This window comes from Cervus canadensis, chromosome 1 (genome assembly GCF_019320065.1).
Source record: "Cervus canadensis isolate Bull #8, Minnesota chromosome 1, ASM1932006v1, whole genome shotgun sequence".
Lineage (NCBI taxonomy): Eukaryota > Metazoa > Chordata > Mammalia > Artiodactyla > Cervidae > Cervus > Cervus canadensis.
This window is the reverse complement of record NC_057386.1, coordinates 10,223,593-10,245,797: the sequence shown is the minus strand read 5'-3', so window position 1 is coordinate 10,245,797 and position 22,205 is coordinate 10,223,593. Positions and strand designations below refer to the sequence as shown.

The window sequence follows — 22,205 nt, the reverse complement described above, 5'->3', positions numbered from 1 at the left end:
CCTTGCCAGCGCTCCCCGAATTGCAGCGCCTCGCGCCTATTGATTGAGGAATTGAGTTCGCGGGTATTGCTAGGCAACTGGCTGCTCCGAGCCGGCGCAGAGCTCGCTGATGTGATTAGTGAACCCGGAGCTGCCGAGGCGCAGCCCCGCGCCCCCCGCCCCCGCCAACCCCCCCTCCCCAAGCCTCTCAGTCCCTGGTCCGGGGGGGCAACAGCCCCAATACTGGGAGAGAAATGGTTCGGGGTAGCGCAGAGCACAGGGTGGGGTGGGGGTTCCTTAGATTTTCCTGGCCCGAGACTTTGCAGCAATGGGGTGGGGTCGTGAAGCCTGCACAGGAGAGCCGCCCTGGGGACCCCAAAGGGGCCACCGCACTGAGCGCAGTTTCACCCCCCAGCGATCTAGCAGACGTCGCCACCAGGAGAAGCGCAAATCTAGGCACACTTGGCAGAACCGGAAGGGAGGGGTGTGGGCACAAGTAGGCTGGCGCATCTCCTACTCTTGCCCATTGAGTCGGTGACCGCGCCTCTGCCGGAGCTCTCCCGCGTTGTTCCTCTAGTCTGCGGCCTGTATGTGGACCTGGGAGGGAGGGAGCGGTCAGGCACCTAGCCTTAGGGCCATGGGTCAGCCTTCCGACGTGAGGGGCTGAGACGCCGGCAGAGTCAGAGGGCCGGGAGTGGAGTGCAGTGGCTTGGGGAGGGTCGCAGCAGGTGGCCAAGCCGTTGCCCCGTCTCTCCCCAAAGACTGTCTCCCGCATTGGGCAGCCCAGTGGGCTCCTGCTTTGGGAGACAGGGAGATGGGAGGGCACCGACTCTGCCCCCTTTCCCCGGCTGTCTGGCCACCACCAGCCTTGGCCTTGATCTGGTGCTTCTCCAGCGGGTTTTGTGGGCAGATGCTCTGGGAAAGACACCAGGTGTGGAGGCCTGGGCCTGTGATGCTGCCTGGGGCAGAGGCATTCCTCTGCCTCCGAAGGGCAGGGCCATCTAGTGCTGCCGTAGCCAGCAGGGAGCTTGGCCCAGCACACACACTGGTAGAACTGGAATTTTTACGGCTCTTTGGAGAGAGAGCATTGGGTTGGTGGTTTTTTTTTTTGGTCTCCTCTTTGATGCTTAACTGTACAGATCCTAGTCGAGGACCCGGGCTGTGTGCGGGAGATTCAATAGTGAACAGGCCTGCCCCAGGACTTGGGGGTGGGGGGCTCATATTCTTTTCCGCTCTTCTCACCCCAGAATCCCCCAGGGCCAGAGGGTGCCTGGAATCCAACTGAGGTTCGAGTTGGGGGCGTCTCAGTGCTTGATCGGTCTCTACCTCTAGCCTTCGGAGTCTGGACAGGAGGAAAGAGGCTTGGGGCCGGGGCTTACTTCCTGAAACTTTGGAGACTTTTGGGGGGGTGTGTGTGTGTTTCAGAGCAATTGTGTGGCGGACCGTGCAATTCGGTTCCCTTTGGCAGCTCGGAACCGGGGGTGGGGAATATTCCTCGCGCATCCAAAGCGCCAGCGGCCCTATCTTCGCGGGTCGCGCGCGCCCTCTAGAGGGGATGGCCTCAACCCCGCTCACTGGCGCCCACCCACTCCCGGAGGCGATGCCTTTCTGGGTCGCCAGCGGAGCAGGGAACGCCTCGTCTCTCCATCCCAAAAGTACTCTAGAGTGGGCCACCGTGGGCGCCCCCTCCACGACCTCCCTTCGGCCAGGCCCTCCAGCCACAAAGGTAGGGAAGAAGGAGGTGTCCAGCGGCCGGATCCGCCAGGCACCCTCGTGCTGGATCCAGCGGCGCGGGGCTGAGCCCCAGGGAGGCCGCGGGCCGGGCCCTCGGGCCGGGTCGGGCCCCTTGGCAGCCCAGCGCATTCTTCTGGGAAGGCGGTGGATTAGGCGATCAGATCAGCAGCGCAGAAACTAACAAAGGCCAGTGTGGGTCAGGGCCCCCCCTACACGTCTGGCTGTCGCTCTGTACAAATGGGCTCGCGGGTGCCGCGCGGGTTGTTACTCTTCTAGCTTGCTCTTTCCTGGACATCCCCAATCCCTTCTGCTGCCCTCAAAAGCCAGAGGACAGGACGGCTAGGGTCGTCCCTGCCCATCTTCTCCAAAAGAAAACAACGCCAGCCTCCGAAGGCACAACAAAAGAAAACATGCCAGTCGCCTTCCCCGCAAGAACGATTTCAAATTCGCAGGCCTTTTCTGGAGCCGGCCAGAGCTGGGGGAAGAAGCATTTTTGTAGTGGGAATCTCTTCCTGAACTAAAACATTCAGGCCTTCGCCCCAGCTAGCCTTTCAACCAGTGGTGGCCAACATCCAGGCCCAAGTTCTTCTCTTTACTTCAAAGGGAGCTTCCTTCTCCCTGGAGGCTGAAATTTATGAATAAATTCATACTGAGGGTAATGCAAACCTTAAAGGACCAAGGAAGGTTATATAATAAGCAAATCGTCTCTTTATTATGAGCCATGGGTTAGGAGTCACAGAGGAACCACTGATTCAAAGCTTCTTGTGCTTCATGGCTACTCCCCTGAATTTTATAGCTGTGTCCTTTTAAAGTGTTACCACATGTGGTGAATTCAAGGGGTTGAGTAGCTTTCCAACACAGGATCATTTGGATACTGGGGGTGGGGTGTGCACATGCACAAGTGGAAATTTTGGTTTGTTTTAAAGTATTAGTTCCTGGGAGATGTCTCAAAGTGAGTTTGACTTGTGACATACTGCAGCATCCTTGGCCTCTATCTACTAGATGCCAGTAGCAATAACACTCACCCCTGCGCCCCAGTTGTGACAACCACAATCGTCTCAACATTGCCAAATGTCCCCTTCAGTGTCCAATTGCCCTCTCTGGGAAATTCTGGTGTAGGGACTCATAATCAAACCCACTCCTTTGCTTAGAAAAACATTTTTTTGACCCCATTAGAGTGGCTGAGACTTTTGCAAAGCCCTTAATTTTTTCACCCCATGATTCAAGTTAAGTATTTTGCCTCAAGAAAGGTAAAGTGAGACTGATGTTTCACTCATGACACACACCAAGCTGAAAAGTTAACAATTTATTGATATACTAAGAGTTAACAAAAAGTTAAGACAAAAACCCTGACACCATCTGCTAATGACTCTCCGCTACAAAATAAATTAACATCCATCTAAAAAGATCAGCAACCTATGGCTAGTGTTAGTTTTCCAAGAAATACTAGAAAATCCACAGAATCTTTAGATGCACGTGAGCAAAGATCTGGTCCTCTAGGCACTACCTTCCTCTCCTCCCACCCTTCCCCCACCAAACCACTGTGAGTTTCCTGGGGGAAGTTTTTCCTTTTAACTGGTTGGTCCTGACTGAATATGGGGGCTGGGCTGCTGTGCTGTTTCAACAAAGATCTTAAGTTTCCCAGGGCAATAACATATCCACTTTTGTTCTCTTTTAAAAAAGCAAACACACACCCATAGTTTAAAGTAATTAGAAGTGGCATACATGAATGATTGGGCTTTTTTTTTCTAAATTAAAAAACACAAATCAAGCCAGTGATTGGCAATGGTCCAAAACTCTGGTCCTCCCCCAAAGTTCTCTTCTAATGAAACCTCTAGGCCTAGAGCCCTCTTAGTCAGGTCAGAATTTTGAGTGTAACCCCAAACAAGGAACACTCTTTTTGGTATGAAAAATATATATATAAAAATATGCCAAATCCCCTATAGAAGACAAGACTGGCCACTCTTCCTATCCAATACAAAAGCAAACTGACAAAACAGGATTAAAACAACACTCAATATACACTGTGATGCAGTTCAGCATAGGAAACCCTGCAGGATAAAGAAACCAGTTAGATGTGTGACCAATGCCTAGCCACACACACACACACACACACACACACACACACACACAGCAGCAGCAGCAGCAAATGAAAAAGTACTGCTTTTATTTATTGGTAAACATGACAACCAACTCTGAGCATCTGTCCAACTCTTCAGCGAAGGCTGTCACGCCTGCACGTGTGTATACACACACTCACACTTACAGACATGAACCACTTGGGCTCACAAGCACCAAGAAAAAACATGCAACACAGCAAGAAGGCAAAGTGGCTGGGAGTAAGATGTTTACAGATTCAAACTTTGGGATTGAAGTAGCTGGTAAACAGAAAGGCACCTGGTCGGGGTTTGAAGACCTGGCAGCTGGAGCCTTGTAGTCAGCCCAGAAAGGGGGCGCCCTGAGGGCGGGAAGGGGAGAGCTGCTGCCGGCCTGGCTCTGCAGCCTCTAAGGCAGCACAACTTGAAGGTTATGAGCTCCTCTGATGGGGAGGCAGCCCAGGTCCCTTTAGTCACACCCAGGGGCATCTGGGGACAGGAGTGAGGCTGGTGCCAGGGGCCCAGTGCGCTGGCACCCCTTCCTTACAGACGGGGCAGTGCACTGGCATCTCTCCATCTCCTGCTGGGGTAGTGGAGGGGGCACTCTTCCCCTTTATGGCCCATTTTCCAGTTTCAGCCTAGCTGTCTGGGACCCCCAGCCCTCCGGTCTGCCCAAGTGGGCACCATTCCAATTGCAGATAGCATGGCTATCACACACGAGTCAGAAACTGCATCTGGACATCCCTCAACCAGGTCTTGGATATGGATCCGTCCCCAAAGGCACACTGCTGAAATTGATTTGGCTACACAAAAGCCGTATCTTGCTATTTGGCGTGGAGGGTGAGGGACTGGGGGGAACTGGAGTCCTGGGAGGCCTACCCTCAGACACTAGAGCCCACTGTGTCCCCTGCCCTGAGGGTTATGGGAACAACAGAAGACTCTACACCTGCTGGCTGATGTTAACTGGTAATTGAAGCAGAAATAAAGTTCCCTGCATTCCCACTTCTCTTTTTGGCATCAAAGACCAGTGACTCCACTCACTGATGCACCTCTCTGCCCCAAGTCAGTAACAGCAATTCTGTTGTTGGCTGGAATTGCCAAGACCACTTCTGGACTCAGCCATCTCTAGGGAGGCAGTCGGGCTGGCAGCTCTGGCCTTTCTGGAGACACTCTGCCAGGTGGACCACTCAGATTTGTCCCACTTCCCAAATGGTACAGATACAGCTTCTCAGCTGGGAAAGAGAACATGGAACCCCCCGAGGTGCGGCGGTGGGGGGGATTGTCAGGGGAGGTAAGTGGGAAGTGCGGGAAGCCAGCGCAGGGGAAGGGAAGCCTACTTCCAGCAGCTGCCCACATGGCCCAGTTTGCGGGGCCACGATTAGGACTAAGGCAGTCCTTGTTCCAGGTGGCAGAAAGAAGGGCAGTGGAAGGACATCCTTCTCCTGTCCCCCAAGCTTGGGAGGTTTGGGCTGAACAGCTCTGAGACCAGTCCCCTCCCTGCCCGTGTTGGACTCTGGGTCAACATGTGGGGGCTGCAGCTGTTAATCTGAGTCAGCGTGAGACAGCACCCACACCGACCTCTCTAGGGTTCCTGATCCCAACTGCCACGCCTGATGGCTAACGTTAAGGCCACAAGCCCTCAGCTTTCCGAGGTGAGAGCAGAGACAAGGAGGCCAACAGTGTCCTCACCCTTGCCGGCTCAGGCATTGTGCTGAGTGGGGCGTTCTGACCAGCATTCCCCCTTCCCCGCTCCTCCCACACCCTGAGCAGAGTCCTCCCAGGAGCGGCAGCCCCCAGGCCTTACCTCCCTGCAGCCTTAAGCAGCCCTCTCTTCCAGCCACTGGCCAGAACAGCCAAGCTGGACCTGGAGAAGACCCCTCCTCTTAACACCCGTGCCCAGGGGACACGGGGAGGCAAGCTGACTACCGCTGTCATCACAGACCACAAAGGCGGTTCAAATAAACAACGTGGTTGGGCTTAAGAAACACAGGATGCTCTTGGGAACATTTCACTGAGCCCCAGGCAGCCACCCAGACTTCCTGAGGCAAAAGGGGAGCAATGCAAAGGCCCAGAGGTAGGAACAAGGGTAAAGGCCAGGCAGCAAGGCATCATGGTGCCTCCCCTGCTAAAGTCACAGGGAAGGCCAGGTCCAGGGGAGTTCCCACTCAAGCCTGCCCCTGAAGGAGGCCACTGGCCCCTGGAGAGGATTTGGGATGCGAGCCACCAATCAAAGCAAAGCCAGAGGCCAGAGACGGGCAGGGGAGCCGGGGCAGCCAGGCGGCGTCAGTAATGTCTCAGGTTGAAGAAGCCCACGCTGGTGGGAGACTCCTTCACTGTGACGGTGATGAGGTTGGCGGTGACGTCAGTGACGAAGACGTGCTCGATGAGGCTGCGGGTGGGTTTCCAGTCCTGGCTGGTCTGGACAGACACGGAGAGGTTCTGCCCGGCGCTGGGCAGGGAGGCCGAGTCAGGGTCCGAGTCGGAGCTGCTGTTCTCCTCACCGGTACTCATCTCAGAAAGCGCGGCTGTCTTCCGCGCTTCTCCTGACGTCGGGTGGCCCTCCTGCACGGGGGCCGTGCTGCCCTTCCCACAGTCCCTCTTGCCTCCAGGGGTGGGCACAGCGGCCGCCCTGGAGGCCAGCTTCTCACCCTTGCTGGTGTCGGTGGGCAGGCCAGTCCCACTTCCTGCAGTGGGGCCGCCCCCGGCACCCTTCCCAGTGGCTGGGTTGGTGGCAGGAATGCCCTTGGTGGCTGGGGCGTGGCGGGCAACCATGCTCCCCGCTGGTGTGCCATTCTTGACACTCTGTAAGTCCAAGACCTGGAGACTTAGCTCCTGGGTGGGTGCAGGCTGGGGGCCCAGGCACCCAGCAAGGACCTTGCTGCCACTGTGGATGTGCGGGGGTCCTCCTGTGCTCCCCGTTTTCTGCTCCACAGCTCCACTCGGGGCCTTTGGGACTTTGCTTCCTGGGGGGCTTATCCCCAGCTCCCCTTTCTGCGTCCTCATCTTGAGGTCCAGCCCGAGGCTGCACTTGCCGGTCGCTGGGGCCCTGAGGGCCAGTCTGCCGGCAGCCTGGGCCTGGCTCTGGCTCATCCGGTTCATGTAGTGCACGATGGAGCTCTGCCAGCTAATGCCCCCACGGCTGGGGCTGCCGGCCATGCCCTTCATCAGGCTGGCCAAGTTCTCTGGGGTGGCCATGGCACTGGGACCACTGCAAGCCTCCTTGGCATGGGCCTTCAGGGCCGCCAGGCCAGCCACGGGGGCGCTGAGTGGAGGGGGCAGCTTGCCCGCGGGTGCCCCCAGGTCCTTCCGGGCCGTCTTTAGCACCTTGGCCAGGCTCACAGGCCTCCGGGCCGCCTTCTGCTCCGGGGGCAGGGGCTTCCGGCCCCGCTTCTTCCGGATGGGGTCTTTCAGTTCAGGCTTGGCTACCAGGATCTGGGCCTTCTTCTGAGGCACTGGGTGAGTCTCGCGGCCCCGTGGGCCCCTCTTGGCGTCTAGGTCGCTGTCCTCCTCTTCCTCTGAGGAGGAAGAGGAGGACGTGGAGGAAGAGGAAGAGCTGCTGGATTTAGATTTGGAAGGGGCGTCAGATTCCTGCAACGACAAAGGATGAGGTGTCACTTCTAAAGCCTGGTCTCCAGGGGCATTCATTGGACACCTTGGAGCCAAGCCTCTCCTGCGGCTTCCAGACCAGAGAGGTGGCCAGGAAGGTGTGATCTCACTGTCTGGTTCTGATGTCCTAAGCAATGCAGTTAGAAGTGAAACAGAACAAAGAAAAACAGGTGGCTCACAAAGAGAAGCCCGAGTGATGGACAGAAACATTCGCAGGCCGACACTGGGCCCTGGGCCTTCCAGGGGCCTGTGAGAAGCTCCCGGCCCTTGGCAGACACCTGGCACAGGGAAATTCATAACAGCACGATTCACATGTCTCAGAGGGGCAGGGTGGAGTGAAGCAGTATGTGCAAGGGCTCTGCGACCAGGACATCTTGCTTCAATCTCTCCATGTCCAAAGATGATCCCTTCAGACCCTTCCAACACACAGGAAAACAAACCACTGCCCTCCACATCACCTGGGTGTCATCCCAAACACTAATTTGACACACCTTCCTGGTTCTCAGGTCCCTGTGCAAAAGGGGTGCTTTAGGGAGACAGAGTCAACACCTGCTCTTAGCCACAAAGCTCTTCTGCCCCGAACTGGGGATGATGGAATCAAACCCAGGGAGTCTGGGGCCTCCTTGCCTGGCAGGCTCCCCACCTTGCTGCTGCTTCTCAAGCCAATGTGTGCATTCAGGCCTGGAAGGCAGTGCCTTCAAGAGAGAAATCAAAGACACATCTGTTCTTGCAGCTGTGCCATGGAGCCCAGGTATGTGCGCAACTTTTAGCTGTGCCTACTTGGCATACCTATGAGCACCTACTGTATACACGTGTTCTGTATTTGGTTCCTCGTAAGCCACTGGAGGTGAGAAAGTAGCACAGAGTGGACCTCACTGGGGTAGGAAACCAGCTGGGGTGGGGGTGGTGCTCAGTAACCCCAGAGGGACAGGGCAGGAGGTGGAGAATTGAGGTTCACTGTTGCCCCCTGCTGGCAGACCCTCAGAGTGGCAGTCCAGAGGGAAGCAGAGCCAAGGTCTTCTGAGCAAGGCAAAGACTTGGAGATGCCAGCTGGCCTCCTTCCCCCAAGCCCGAAACCCTCCTGCCACCACTTTTCACTGGGCTGGCAGAAAGCCAGCACTTGGGGGTAAGCCGCCAAATCCAGGGCAGCAGCCACCCACCTTGAGCTTGGAGTGTCGGCTGCAGGAGGACATCACAGTGTGCTTCCTTGGCCTGCCCCTCGGCCGCTTGCCTCTCTTCCGGTTCTGCACCTCCTTCTCGTGTTCCCTGAAGACAATCAGCAATCAGAGTCACATACTTTTCCTTAGGCTATCCTGGAACCCTAAGGTTTCAAATCCCCCCAGGTAGCTTATCACCAGTTTCCCTGCAAAAACATACCCTGTTAATGAACACATCCAAGTCAGAGGTGCAGATTTGTTTCATTTACATTTCAGTAAAGACAAGTCAAGAAATTCAAGCAAAGCTAGGAAAGCAATTATTCCCAGTTTTCTCTGACTCCTCTTAAAACAACCTTGTGCAAACCTGCAGGGAGATAGTCCAGCAGAAATTCTACAATGCCACTAGAAGGAGCCTTCATGGTCACGTGGTCCAACTTTCTCAATCCAAACAAGAGAGTCCAGGGCCAGGGAGGTGAGGACCACTGCCCTCCACTCCCCACCTCTCTACCTCCTGCACAAAATCTCAGTCATGGGAGCACCGGGGTAACCAAGGGGTCCTCTTCCCCACAGTCTTACCCAGAGCCAGTGCCCAAGCACATATTTCTTTCCCTGTTTCCTTTTCCTAAGTTCTTTCTGTTCCTAGACTCTGCTCTGATGGAAGTACTGGCGGCATCTGACTGTATGGTGGCTGGGGCTCAAGGCGGGACAGTGTTAACTAGCTCCATGACTCGGGGTCAGAGGGCCAAAAGAGCCACCCCCACCCACAACCCCAAAAGCATGAATTCCAGGCTACCCCAGGGGAAGAGGCTCTATCTGAAGTAGTTTCCTGGTAATTAAAATGGGCAAACACCATCTCATTGGCGCCTGTAAGGTGATCTCTCAGAGCAGCCCCAGCCGGTCTCCTAAAAGGACAGGAGCACTCTGCCGACATATTAACCTGTGCCCATAGGCCCAGAATCTGGACTTCCCCCGACAGTCAAAGACCACATCCCCACACCAAGCAAATAACCACCAGTTCTTAGATTCTGGGAGAATTTCTGGGGGTGAAGAGGACAAGGCAGAGCACCCACCTCCCAGTTTTCTCTGCCCCGTGATGTAAACCAGAGCACCTCATGGTTCTTTTAAACTCTTGCATCTATCTCTGTGACATCTACTAACCTCAGTTCTTGCCTGTTGTGCTTTAAGGAAAAGTGAAGTGAAAGACACACACTCTCTGGACAATCAGGACACTTACAGAAAAAGGTACTAGCTCCCACCCCTTGGGACCTACAGCACTTGAGTTATGAATTAAATAGCAGACAGCAAGCTTGCTGGTAAGTTTTTTCAAAGGTATCGAGGCAAGCACATGCTCATTGTCTTCTCTCTCAACCCACACCAAAATCTCTTACTTTTCCCCCCATTGCCATGGCCCATCTGAGAAGGCCCAAAACATCTTGCTAGAGCAAAAAAAATGGTGGACATAGGTTGAACCAACAGAGAACAGCTGGCTGGACTGACCCCATCTGAGAAAGCTCTTGGGCACTTAATTTATCAGCCTCTACCAACAGGGCAAGGGGTTTCCCTGGTGGCTCAGTGGTAAAGACTCCATCTGCTAATGCAGGAGATGCGGGTTCACTTCCTGGGTCAGGAAGATCCCCTGGAGAAGGAAATGGCAACTTGCTCCAGTATTCTTGCCTGGGAAATCCCATTGACAGAGAAGCCTGATGGACTACAGTCCATGGGGTCCCAAAAGAGTCAGACACGACTTAGAGACTATAAACAGCAACAACCAATAGGGCAATTCCCACGCCTTACACCCACCAGCCTGCTCTGGAATTCCGTGGAACCTATGCCACCACAAGCCACTCGCCACACTTTCCCCTGAGTATCTCAAAGAGGCTTCTCTTAACCCAAGTCTCCTACCTAAAAATAGATATGACATCTTGAATTACAGAAGCAAATTCAGCCCGAGACTGGTGAGGGGGCCCCCATGGTGCTCACTTGGGACCAGCTGTTTTGCAGCACAGGAAAAAAGTAAACGTGCTGCTGTTGGTCCAGACACACCATAGCAGGCATAACTTTCTGCTGTGTGTTCCTGTTCCCCCGGTGAGCCTTCTTTTGCTCAATCCATGCATGAGGACTGGGAGGCCAGGTCTGCATTTTTTAGGGCAAACCTGCCATCCTGGTTTTTATTAAGGCTGTTTGCAAACTAGTCAACAGCAAAGGCCAAGAAGAGAAGCCAGAACTTTTCACAAAGGATGTGCAAGAAGGTTCATTTTGGCAAGTCTGTCACAAAGACCAAAAGCAGCACTTACTCAGGGATTCCCAAGATCTGGACACAGTGCTGGCCCTCCGGGGGGAGGGAGGGAAAAGACGACTCACCTAGGACTTCAAACCACAGCCTAAGCCCAGGAACTCTGGAGGGCCAGGACTGCCCTGAACGACCGTGTGACAGGCCAGGGTCCCCCCAACTGGCTTCCCCCTCCCACAGGTTGGTTAACTTTCTCACTTCTTCTGGAAGGCCAAGAGCAGCCTCGGGTCCAGGATATTTTCCTCTGGCTCCCAGCTGTTGTGTCTGGAAAAGCAAAGAACAGGACATCTTAAAGTTCTAGGCAGCGACCAACCACTTCCTAAACCAGCCCAAGTGGGGTTGCCCCACTGTTCCCTGATGCCTGCTGGCAGCCAGGGAACCGGGGTACTGGGGAGAGTCCCCCAAGGTCTCACCCACGACAGGATGAACTCCTGGGACACTGAGTTCTGAAGCCAACACCTTGTCCTCAAACTCAAAGGGAAACCATTGCCTCCACCCCCAATTAACACCCGGCCTCAGGAGAACTCTACAGCCTCCCACGGGAGGAAAACAAATCCCAATAAAATGGAAAGTTGCAGAAAGGGAAGACCCCAAACCCTGGCCCGGAGCCAGGGAGGGAAGGGAAGGCTCCTTCCTGCAGGATGCAGAGAGGGGGACGCTTAGGGGCACAGAAACGCAGCCCAAGGATTAAGAACAATGTTGCTGGCATTCAGGCCAACACCGGCCGGGGCACCCGGAGGGGAAAGCAAAGAAAGAAAAGTGGGGTCCGGGAAGAATGGGGAACTGGGTCTGCGCGAATCGCCTGTAAATACAGCCCCTTCCGGGATGCCAAGTTCCCTCCCTTCCATTAAGAGGGGGAAAAAAAAAGAGAAGCCCTACATCCATGAATAGAAAGCTCAGGTTACAGCCGGGGAAAATACGGACTAGAGGAGGGGGGCTGGAGTCCCGCGGGGACTGCTGAGGCGGGCGGGGACGCATGCAACAAATGGGCGCGGGAGGAACGCGCGGCGCCGGAGGGGCGCGGGCCGGGCGTGGGGAGAGGCGGCCCGGGAGCCCGGACCGGAGCGGGGCGGGCCGGAGGGGGTTCCGGGGAGGCCGCCCAGCCCCGCGCCCCGCGGACTTGTAAACAAAGGGCACCCCGCGCACGCTGGGCGTCCCCTAACCGCCAAACCCGAGAAGCCCGCGGAGGCCCCCGCAAACTTCCCGCCGGGCGCGCGGACGCCCCCCGACGGCGCGGGCGAGGAACCCACGCCGCCCTCCCACCACACACCGAGGTGGCGCGGGCGGGAAGACGGGCACCGCATTGTTGGGGACTCACTTGGAGGACCAGCCGCGCCACTTGACCAGGTACTCCAGCTTGCCCTGCAGGGAGAGAAGAGGCGCGTGAGCCGGGGTGGGCGGGCACGGGCGGGCGCGGGCCGGGCCGCACGCACCTTGCGGAGCCGCTTGCTCAAGATGCACTCGGCGGCGAAGACCTGCTCGCCCACGCTGCTCAGCTCCTCCATGCTGCCGCGCGCCCCGCCCCGACCGCGGCGCCCGCCACTGCCCGCACAGCCACAGCCGCCGCGCGCCCTGCCGGCTGCACACAAAGCACCGCCCCCGCCCCGCGCAGGCCCGCCCCGCGCACGCGCACCGCAGCCGCACCCCGCGCGCCCCAGCCCGCCACCCGCCCCCGCGGGCCGCCCTGTTCCGGAGCGGGCCAATGAGCGCGCGGGGGCGGTGCCAGGAGGCGGGGCGCGCATTGTTCACGGCGGGCTCGGCTTCGCGCCCGGGGCGGGGGTCCCGCGCGCGCTTCGTCTGGCTGGGCCGGGGGCACGGGTGGCGGGCGGGGGTCCACCGAGCTAGGGCAGGTCCCTAGCGGGGAAGAAGGAAGCGCCTCCCTTCTTCTGACCTGGCGATCACCGGCCGAGTCCCGTTTGGTCTGCGGGGCGCGCCCGGCCTCCGCCGAACTTCGTTTTCCGGGCAAAAAGCCATTGTTCTGGCCCGAATGGGGGGAAGTTGGGATGAGGCGAAGGCGGCTGCTTCCTGCCCCTGCCCCCGAGGGGCGCTGCTTGGAGCGCGGAGGGCCCAGGTGCCCTTCGCATTTTTGAACTTGGTCTCGAGCGGTCGGACTATTTTGCGCGGGAGCGAAACGGGCTGGAAAGGGGGTGGGGAAGGAATGGGAGACAAAATACGAGGCGAAGAGGTGAACAGCAAAAACGGAGCAGCCCAACTTTCCCCCCCAAAGGCAACAGAGGAAAATGAATCAGCTGAAAACGAACGGCTCTTCCTTCTTAATTTGTTAAGAGTGGCACCCAACCCCCAAGTTTTAGGGCGCATGTATCGGGAAAGCAACTGCACCTTTTACATATTTTGTTTCATAATTTTAAGAAAATGAACGTGGGGGGGAAGGGATCGAAATTTGAGGAGATGGTTCTAATCTAGGACTAAGTCATTAATGGGCCCGCTAGGATTTGGCAGTGGGTATCCGTTGGATCAGTTGCATGCGACAGAGAGGAGACTGGACCGCGTTTAGAGGAAGGGGTGCCCTGGAGTCCTGTAGGGCCATCTTTGGCAGTGACCCTTTTATGCTGTTGAGAGCAGTGTTCCATGAGCAACTTTCCTTTTAAATCATTTAGCTGTTGAATCAGAGCAAGTCAAATGAGTAATAAAGGTAGTGTTATTAAAGTTAATAAAGTAATACATTAGTGCTAACTTTTTTCACATCAGTACAATTTAACTCAAAATTCATTTTCTGGTTTTGCTTTTCCTTTGGACGCAGCTGCAAAGTACTCTGTTGAGCAAATCGAAAAGTCGTTTCTTGTTGCAGTAGACTGTCAATGTAATTTTGATCATTAAAACCATATTTATAAAAGATTCTGCAGGAGAAGTGTACTTTTGTTGCTGTTTTAATGGGAAAGGCCTACTGTAGAAAATTTGGAACTGCAGGAGCCCATCTTTCATTTTTTGGCATGTTCTTCAGTTTATTTGGTTAAATAGGTTACAGTCCTTTGATAATCCTGGAGGGAACTTGGGTAACATTTTGAAAACTCAGATATTGTTTGCAAAGGAGGTGGGGAAGAGGAAGATTGCTTGGGGGGTGGGATTTGATTGCTTACTTTGGAGGAGCTGCAGCCTGGAACCCATCTTTTGGGGGTAAAACCTGCACTCCTGGAATAAAGAGAGCTGTGTATAATTTCTAGCTCTTTTTGTATCCTCATCTTCTGGAGCCAGGCAGTAAATTGTGGGGCTGATGCAAAGGTGTATTTATTGTAATCCAACAAATAGCTGGATCAGTTTCAACTCACATTTCTTTGCAGAATTCATCTTGGGTGTGAGGTTTTTGCCCTGGAAGTTTCCACTTTCCTCTTGATGATATATGGTATCCTGGGATGCTTGCTTTTTTTTAAAAGAAAACTTAAGAGAATTCTTTCTTCCTCTGAGAAATAAATTTGTCTACAATTTGACCCCAACTCACTGGGGAAAAAGAAAAAATCGATTTCCTGGAAGATTTAATACATATATTGTCTATCCAACTGGGGCCACCCAGTTTGGGTCAAATAATGTTTAGGTGATTTATTGGGAGAAACAAATATGACAGATTTGACCAGAATTAAATTCTCAGATAAATAGGGTGAGGTATGATCCAAAATTTGTAAAGTGTTCCTTAAAAACAAAACTGGAAGTTGGCAGAATCAAGGAATGATTCCAGCTAATCCAGTTGTGTCAAAACATGGGTTTGGGCTAAAGCTGATTCTGTTTTGACTGTCATATTTAAGAATTATTAAGACAAATTAGAGCTAATTATTTTCTTGTTCATTCAACAAATGGTTCCCCAGCATTTGCTGTCATCTAGACATGACTGGATATAGTATAGAGTCTGTAACAGTGCTGTCTAGTAGAACTTTCAGAGAGGATGGAAATGCTGCAAATGCCTTATGTTTGTGTGCTTCAGTGTGTTACTCACCAGCCATCTGTGGCTAGTGAACACTTGAAATGTGCTGCTGAGGAATTATGTTTTAATTTTAATTTTTATCTTAGTTCCATGAACAGGGCTTGAACCTGAGCCCACTACATTGAAAACGTGGCATCTTAACTGCTGGACCGCCAGGCCAGTCCCTTTATTTTATTTTAAATAACTTAAGTTTAAATAGCCACGAATAAACTAGTGGTTAGGGCTTCCCTGGTGGCTTAGACGGTAAAGAATCTGCCTGCAATTCAGGAGACCTGGGTTCGATTCCTGGGTTGAGAAGATCCTCCGGAGGAGGGCATGGCAACCCACTCTAGTAGTATTCTTGCCTGGAGAATCCCCATGGACAGCGGAGCCTGATGGGCTACAGTCCATGGGGTCGCAAAGAGTTGGACACGACTGAGTGACTAAGCGGAGCGCAACACAGCGCAGCTAGTGGTACAGTGCTGGGCGGTATACATCCTTAGGAATGCAAGCGCTATAAATGTATTTTCTAAGAAAGTAATTATTTACTTAATCCTGGAACATGAATAACTTATCTACATTCCCATTTATGCTTTACTGTCTAAGAATGTTTGAAACACATACAAAAAAGATTTAACAATACAGACATACAGGTAAACATACATACTCCATTTAATGCCATTTTTTTTTAATGCAAGTGACGGTGTCAATGAAAATTATTAACTAATTAATGTCAGAAATACCACTATGAAAAGTTACATATTTTCATGTTGCCCTTATGGATCTGAAAGCAAAGAGACTGAGGCACGAAGTGAATGACGGACGTGACAGTATTATTCTCAAGTTGATGGAAAAGTCAGGAATTGAGATGAAGCAAATACCCTTGACCTGTCAGCTTTGGTAGTTAAAACTAAAGAACACTGGGAACATCTTACAAAGGAATTCCCAGGTGGCTCAGTCAGTAAAGCATCTGCCTGCAGTGTAGGAGACCTGGGTTCAATACCTGGGTCAGGAAGATTCCCTGGAGAAGGAAATGTCAACCCACTCCAGTATTCTTGCCTGGGACATGTCATGGACAGGGGAGCCTGTCGGACTACAGTTTGTGGGATTGCAAGAGTAGGACACAACTTGGTGACTAAACCATCAACCATCTATGGTAAAGAACCTGCTTGCCAATGCAGGAGACACAAGAGATGCAGGTTCAATCCCTGGGTTGGGATTGAAGGAAGGAGGTGGCAACCCACTTATCCTTGCCTGAGAAATCCCATGGACAGAGGACCCTGGCAGGCTACAGTCCATGGGGTTGCAAAAAAGTCAGACACTCTTGTTGACTGAACAAGATCAATGTCTTGCAAAACAGTTTTGGAACAGCTCTTAGTTTTTCTACAAATACTGTCTCGTTACTGTAATCAGAGTTGACTGAAAGAAGTAACACCATCCACACCAGATACATGCTCAATGGTCTGCATGGGAGAAACTCAGGATATATATAATACATTGCATGATCTTGAATTGTCCCCCAACCAGGTCCCCTCACATTTGCAAGACGGAAGTAACTTACAGGCGAGCCGGGTTATGTGATGCTGACTCTGTATATGCAGTGGATAAATATTATACGTATGTGACACACAGTGTTTATGTATGAGAACTCAAGTTAAAATAAGCACAGTTAGGGCCCTTGCAGAAGTTGTCAAGCTTTCAGTTTGCCTAAGAATCCCCTGGGCAAACAATGCAAATATTGACCTTTGGGCCCCACCCCCAGAGATCCTGACCCTGGAGACCCCAGAGGCCTACTACAGTTCACAGTGCTTAGAACACTTCTTACAAAGGGCAGCCTGTCCCAGTCCTGATTTTACAGGAGGAGAAGGAATCCTAAATTGCTTCAGGTCATGCGGCCATGAAGCCCATTCCTACCATTTCCTACACACGCCTGGTGGGGGCGGGCAGGCCACATCTGGAAGTGATGAGGCAGCCAGGCACAAAGTAGGCCCCCCAGGGCTGAAGCCTTTCAAGCACCTGGGACTTGCCCCAGGCCCCCTAACCTATTTGCATGGCCCCTAAACAGGAGCACAGACTGGACTCACCTGGATCCTGGGGCCTGGGGAGGTTAAGGAACACTGTTGTAGGAGGTTCAGTTCAGTTCAGTCGCTCAGTCGTGTCCGACTCTTTGCAAACCCATGAATTGTAGCATGCCAGGCCTCCCTGTCCATCACCAACTCCTGGAGTTTACTCAACTCATGTCCATCGAGTCGGTGATACCATCCAGCCATCTCATCCTCTGTCATCCCCTTCTCCTCCTGCCCCCAATCCCTCCCAGCATCAGGGTCTTTTCCAATAAGTCAACTCTTCACATGAGGTGGCCAAAGTGCTGGAGTTTCAGCTTCAGCATCAGTCCTTCCAATGAACACCCAGGACTGATCTCCTTCAGGATGGACTGGTTGGATCTCCTTCCAGTCCAAGGGACTCTCAAGAGTCTTCGCCAACACCACAGTTCAAAAGCATCAATTCTTCGGCGCTCAGCTTTCTTCACAGTCCAACTCTCACATCCATACATGACCATTGGACAAACCATAGCCTTGACTAGACAGACCTTTGTTGGCAAAGTAATGTCTCTGTTTTTTAATATGATATCTAGGTTGGTCATAACTTTCCTTCCAAGGAGTAAGCGTCTTTTAATTTCATGGCTACAATAACCATCTGCAGTGATTTTGGAGCCCCCCAAAATAAAGTCTGACACTGCTTCCACTGTTTCCCCATGAGGTGATGGGACCAGATGCCATGATCTTAGTTTTCTGAATGTTGAGCTTTAAACCAACTTTTTCACTCTCCTCTTTCATTTTCATCAAGAGGCTTTTTAGTTCCTCTTCACTTTCTGCCATAAGGGTGGTATCATCTGCATATCTGAGGTTATTGATATTTCTCCTGCCAATCTTGACTCCAGCTTGTGCTTCTTCCAGCCCAGCGTTTCTCATGATGTACTCGGCGTGTAAGTTAAATAAACAGGGTGACAATATACAGCCTTGACGTACTCCTTTTCTATTTGGAACCAGTCTGTTGTTCCATGTCCAGTTTTAACTGTTGCTTCCTGACCTGCATATAGGTTTCTCAAGAGGCAGGTCAGGTGGTCTGGTATTCCCATCTCTTTCAGAATTTGCCACAGTTTATTGTGTTCCACACAGTCAAAGGCTTTGGCATAGTCAATAAAGCAGAAATATATGTTTTTCAGGAACTCTCTTGCTTTTTCAATGATCCAGTGGATGTTGGCAATTTGATCTCTGATTCCTTTGCCTTTTCTAAAACCAGCTTGAATATCTGGAAGTTCATGGTTCATGTATTGCTAAAGCCTGGCTTGGAGAATTTTGAGCATTACTTTACTAGCGTGTGAGATGAGTGCAATTGTGCGGTAGTTTGAGCATTCTTTGGGATTGCCTTTCTTTGGGATTGGAATGAAAACTGACCTTTTCCAGTCTTGTGCCACTACTGAGTTTTCCACATTTGCTGGCATATTGAGTGCAGCACTTTCACAGCATCATCTTTCAGGATTTGAAATAGCTCAACTGGAATTCCATCACCTCACTAGCTTTGTTCGTAGTGAAGCTTTCTAAGGCCCACTTGACTTCACATTCCAGGATGTCTGGCTCTAGGTGAGTGATCACACCATCGTGATTATCTGGGTCATGAAGATCTTTTTTGTACAGTTTTTCTGTGTATTCTTGCCACCTCTTCTTAATATCTTTTGCTTCTGTTAGGTCCATACCATGTCTGTCCTTTATTGAGCCCATCTTTGTTGTAGGAGGTAGGAAACAGCAATTAACCAACTCCTTTATGATTGTACTTTGGAGACCAGACCGCAGCCCTCTGTAAGAGACCTCCGTTGTATGTAGATTTTGTTTTTAAAGAGTGTCATTTATTAATTCTGCAGTCATATAAGTCCATGATTCTAATTTCTTACAATTAGTGCAGTGAGAACATCTTTATTTTTTGAAATTGAAGTACAGCTGATTTTCAGTGTTGCATTAGCTTCTAGCTAACCGATTCAGTTATGCATGTGTGTGTGTGCGTGTGTGTGTGTATTTTCTTTTTCAGATTCTTTTCCATTATAGTTTATTACAAGGTTTTGAATATAGTGCCCAGTGCTATACAGTAGAACCTTGTTGTTTATTTTATTTCTTAAAAAGATTTTGTAGCTGTGGTGGGTCTTTGTTGCTGCACGAGTTTTCTCTAGTTTCGGAGAGCGCGGGCTACTCTCTCGTTGCAGTGCATGGGCTTCTTGTTGCAGTGATTTCTGTTGTTGAGGAGCACAGACTTCAGTAGTTGTGGCTCTCGGACTCCAGAGAGCAGGCTCAGTAGTTGTGGCACACAGGCTTGGTTGCCCTGAGGCATGTGGGATCTTCCCAGATCAGGGATGGAACCGGTGTCTGTTGTATTGCAAGGTAGAGTCTTAATTACTGGACCACCAAGGAAGCCCCTATCTATATTACATATAATAGTTTGTATCTGCTAATTTCAAACTCCTAGTTTATCCCTGCCCCCTCTTTCCCCTTTGCTAACTGTAAGTTTGTTTTCTATGTCTGTGAGTCTCTGTTTTGGAAATAAGTTCATTTATATCATTTTCTTTTTAGATTTTCCATATAAGTGATATCATGTGATATTTGTTTTTCTCTGTATGACGTGACTTCGCTTAGTATGGTAATCCCTAGGTTTATCCATGTTGCTGCATATGGCATTATTTAATTCATTTTTATGACTGAATAATATTCCATTGTGTATATGTATCACATCTTTTTTATCCATTCATCTGTCGATGGGCATTCAGGTTGCTTCCATGTCCTGGTATTGTAAATAGTGCTGCTGTGAACACTGGAGTGTATGTATCTTTTTGAATCAGAGTTTTCTCTGGATATGAGATTTTCTCCAGGAGTGGGATTGCTGAGTCATATGGTAACTCTATCTTTAGTTTTTTTTTTAATGAAACTTCATAGTGTTTTGGAGAAGGCAGTGGCAACCTACTCCAGTACTCTCGCCTGGAGAATCCCGTGGAAGGAGGAGCCTGGTAGCCTGCAGTCCGTGGGGTCGCTAAGAGTCGGACACGACTGAAGCGACTTAGCAGCAGCAGCATAGTTTTTCCATAGTGGCTGTACCAGTTTACGTTGCCACCAACAGTGTAGGAGGGTTCCCTTTTCTCCATACCCTTTGCAGCATTTATCATTTGTAGACTTTTTGAGGATGGCCATTGTGCCTGGTCGAACATCTCTATCTTTGCACGTGCAAGATGCTAGCACATCTCTGGGATAGCATGCCTAGATGCTGTACTGAAGGACAATGAATCTACATGTTTTTTGTTGGCTATTGCCAAAGTGTGTCCCAAGGGCCTGCACTGGTTTACACTTCCACCCCAGGTAGATAGGGTTGCTTCTGTCCCCACGTTCTCAGCAACTCCAGGAGGTGTAAGTCATCTAGGGCATTTCTGAAAGTGTTTAATGCTTAGCTGGTTTCAGTGGCACTTGAACATAAATTAGTCACGTCTGTTGCGCATCCCACATCTGCTTTTTTTCAAGATCTTTGCCTGGTACAGGATTGTTCGAGTGTAAAAAAGATTTTATGAGTGCAGTTTCCCAGGGTGAAGTACATCATTTTCACAAATTAAACAATAACTTACAGTTAAAAGTTTTAAAATATAGTGTGAAGCCCTTACTTAAAAATCAATAATTAGTTTGGAGATTCAAAGTGGTAAATGGATATACATCATGAGGCTTGCTAATTGTTCTCCCTGGGTGCTGGAGGTGATCACGAACATCCTCTATACATCCTTTGGGTACCACTGATAAAACCCAGGGGTTTCAGGAGTGATGGATCTGAGAATTGGGTTGCAAATCCCCCCCTGAATCAAATGTATGCTCTATTTCACCCTCTTTGTTAGCTGGGTTACTTCTTGTCTAGAAGAACCCAAACAAAGAAATGTTGCTCAGGTCTCACAAGACAAGAGATTTACGTTTCCATCTTTAATCCTATTGCTTTGGTGAGAAACTATGAAGATAAGTCCAAAAGACACACAGTTTCATCTTATTAAAAAAATTTTAGTATAAAGTGTTTATTTATTTACCTGACTGCACTGGGTCTTAGTTGTAGCATGTGGGACCTCGTTCCCTGACCAGGAATTGAACCCGGGCCCCCTGCATTGGGAGCCTGTAGTCTTAGCCATTGGACCACCACGGAAGTCCCCAGGACACAGATTTTTTGAAAAAGCCATTTTCCTCCTTCTTGTTGTCAGAAATCTCAATGATAACCAGAGGAATTGCATTTGGAGGCTAGGAATGTTAAACCAGAACGCACCGAGAAAATTCCACATTGCAGGTGAGCACAGGGTGGCCCAGAGGATGACTGGAATATCCAGTTTGATGTGCCCAAGGATGATTCCCTGCTTTTGCTGGGCAGCATCTTGCCAAGCCCCCAGCCTCCAGCTCTGTTCCTTCACCACTGTGGACCTTCATGGCTGTCGACTCAGCAAGGAGAGTGAGACATTCCCTGCTGCCAAAAGGTTCAGAATGTGTGTGTGTGTGTGTGTGTGCATGCGTGCTCAGTCATGTCTGACTCTTTGCAAGCCTCTGGACTATATAGCCTTCCAGGATCCTCTGTCCATGGGATTCTCCAGGCAAGAATACTGGAGTGGGTTGCCATTTCAGACAGATACTGAAAAAGCTCCCTTTCTCCTTCCTGTCCCCAGCAGTCTGATTCTTCACTCTGGAAGCAACAAACTCTACCCTTTCCTAGGTTTTCTTCCAGGGGCACCTGAACCAGCAAGGATGTTTGGAGCATTTCCTCCTGCCCCAAGGTCCTACTGGTTTCTTTCGACCACACGGATGGTAGTGCACTAAGGCTGTTCTTCACACTGCTTTTCCCACCCCTCCTCTTAGCTGTATGACTTGAAGGTTATAGGCCCCATCAAGTGGATAGGTCTACCTGGCTCCTTTGAGTCTCTCCATGATATCCCGTAGTTGGAGGTATCGTTGATATAACTAGATCCCGATTCACAGATGGTGAGTTGTCCCCATGTTTAGCTCTTGCAGCAAAGAGTAGCACTTTGTTTAAAGAACTGAGTTTTTCTGTTTGTTGGACTGTGAGGGGGATGCAGGCCTGCAGCAGAAGTGTCCACGGTGACTGCAGAAACAAAACATGTTGAAATGCTGTTAATTTAATCGCAATGCACAGCCATGTCCTTTGGCTGGGCATGTTCTCACAGGTTCTGAGAGCATTTCAAATAACTCTCAGTGCTGACGGTGGTGGCCACTGTCTTTTGAGGTATTTTTATAGGCTATTCCTCTTTGGGGAGGAAATCTATTTTACATGCCCAGGCTGTTAAGTGAAAGGGGCTGCTGTCAACATCGCTGTTTCATATTCCCGATTCGATTCCTGGGTTGGGAAGATCCGCT

The 22,205-nt window shown here is 51.2% G+C and overlaps 1 protein-coding gene across 1 annotated transcript; it reads right to left on the bottom strand.

Moving 5' to 3' along the window:
* Positions 1 to 3,004: 3,004 nt before the first annotated feature.
* On the bottom strand, positions 3,005 to 12,457 carry CBX2 (chromobox 2). The gene is made up of 5 exons (XM_043462495.1): positions 12,296 to 12,457; positions 12,181 to 12,224; positions 11,061 to 11,126; positions 8,576 to 8,681; positions 3,005 to 7,397 (listed from the first exon to the last, which is right to left on the bottom strand). The coding sequence occupies exons 1-5, from the start codon at positions 12,365 to 12,367 to the stop codon at positions 6,093 to 6,095; spliced, it is 1,593 nt and encodes a 530-aa protein (XP_043318430.1). The 5' UTR covers positions 12,368 to 12,457; the 3' UTR covers positions 3,005 to 6,092.
* Positions 12,458 to 22,205: the final 9,748 nt, after the last annotated feature.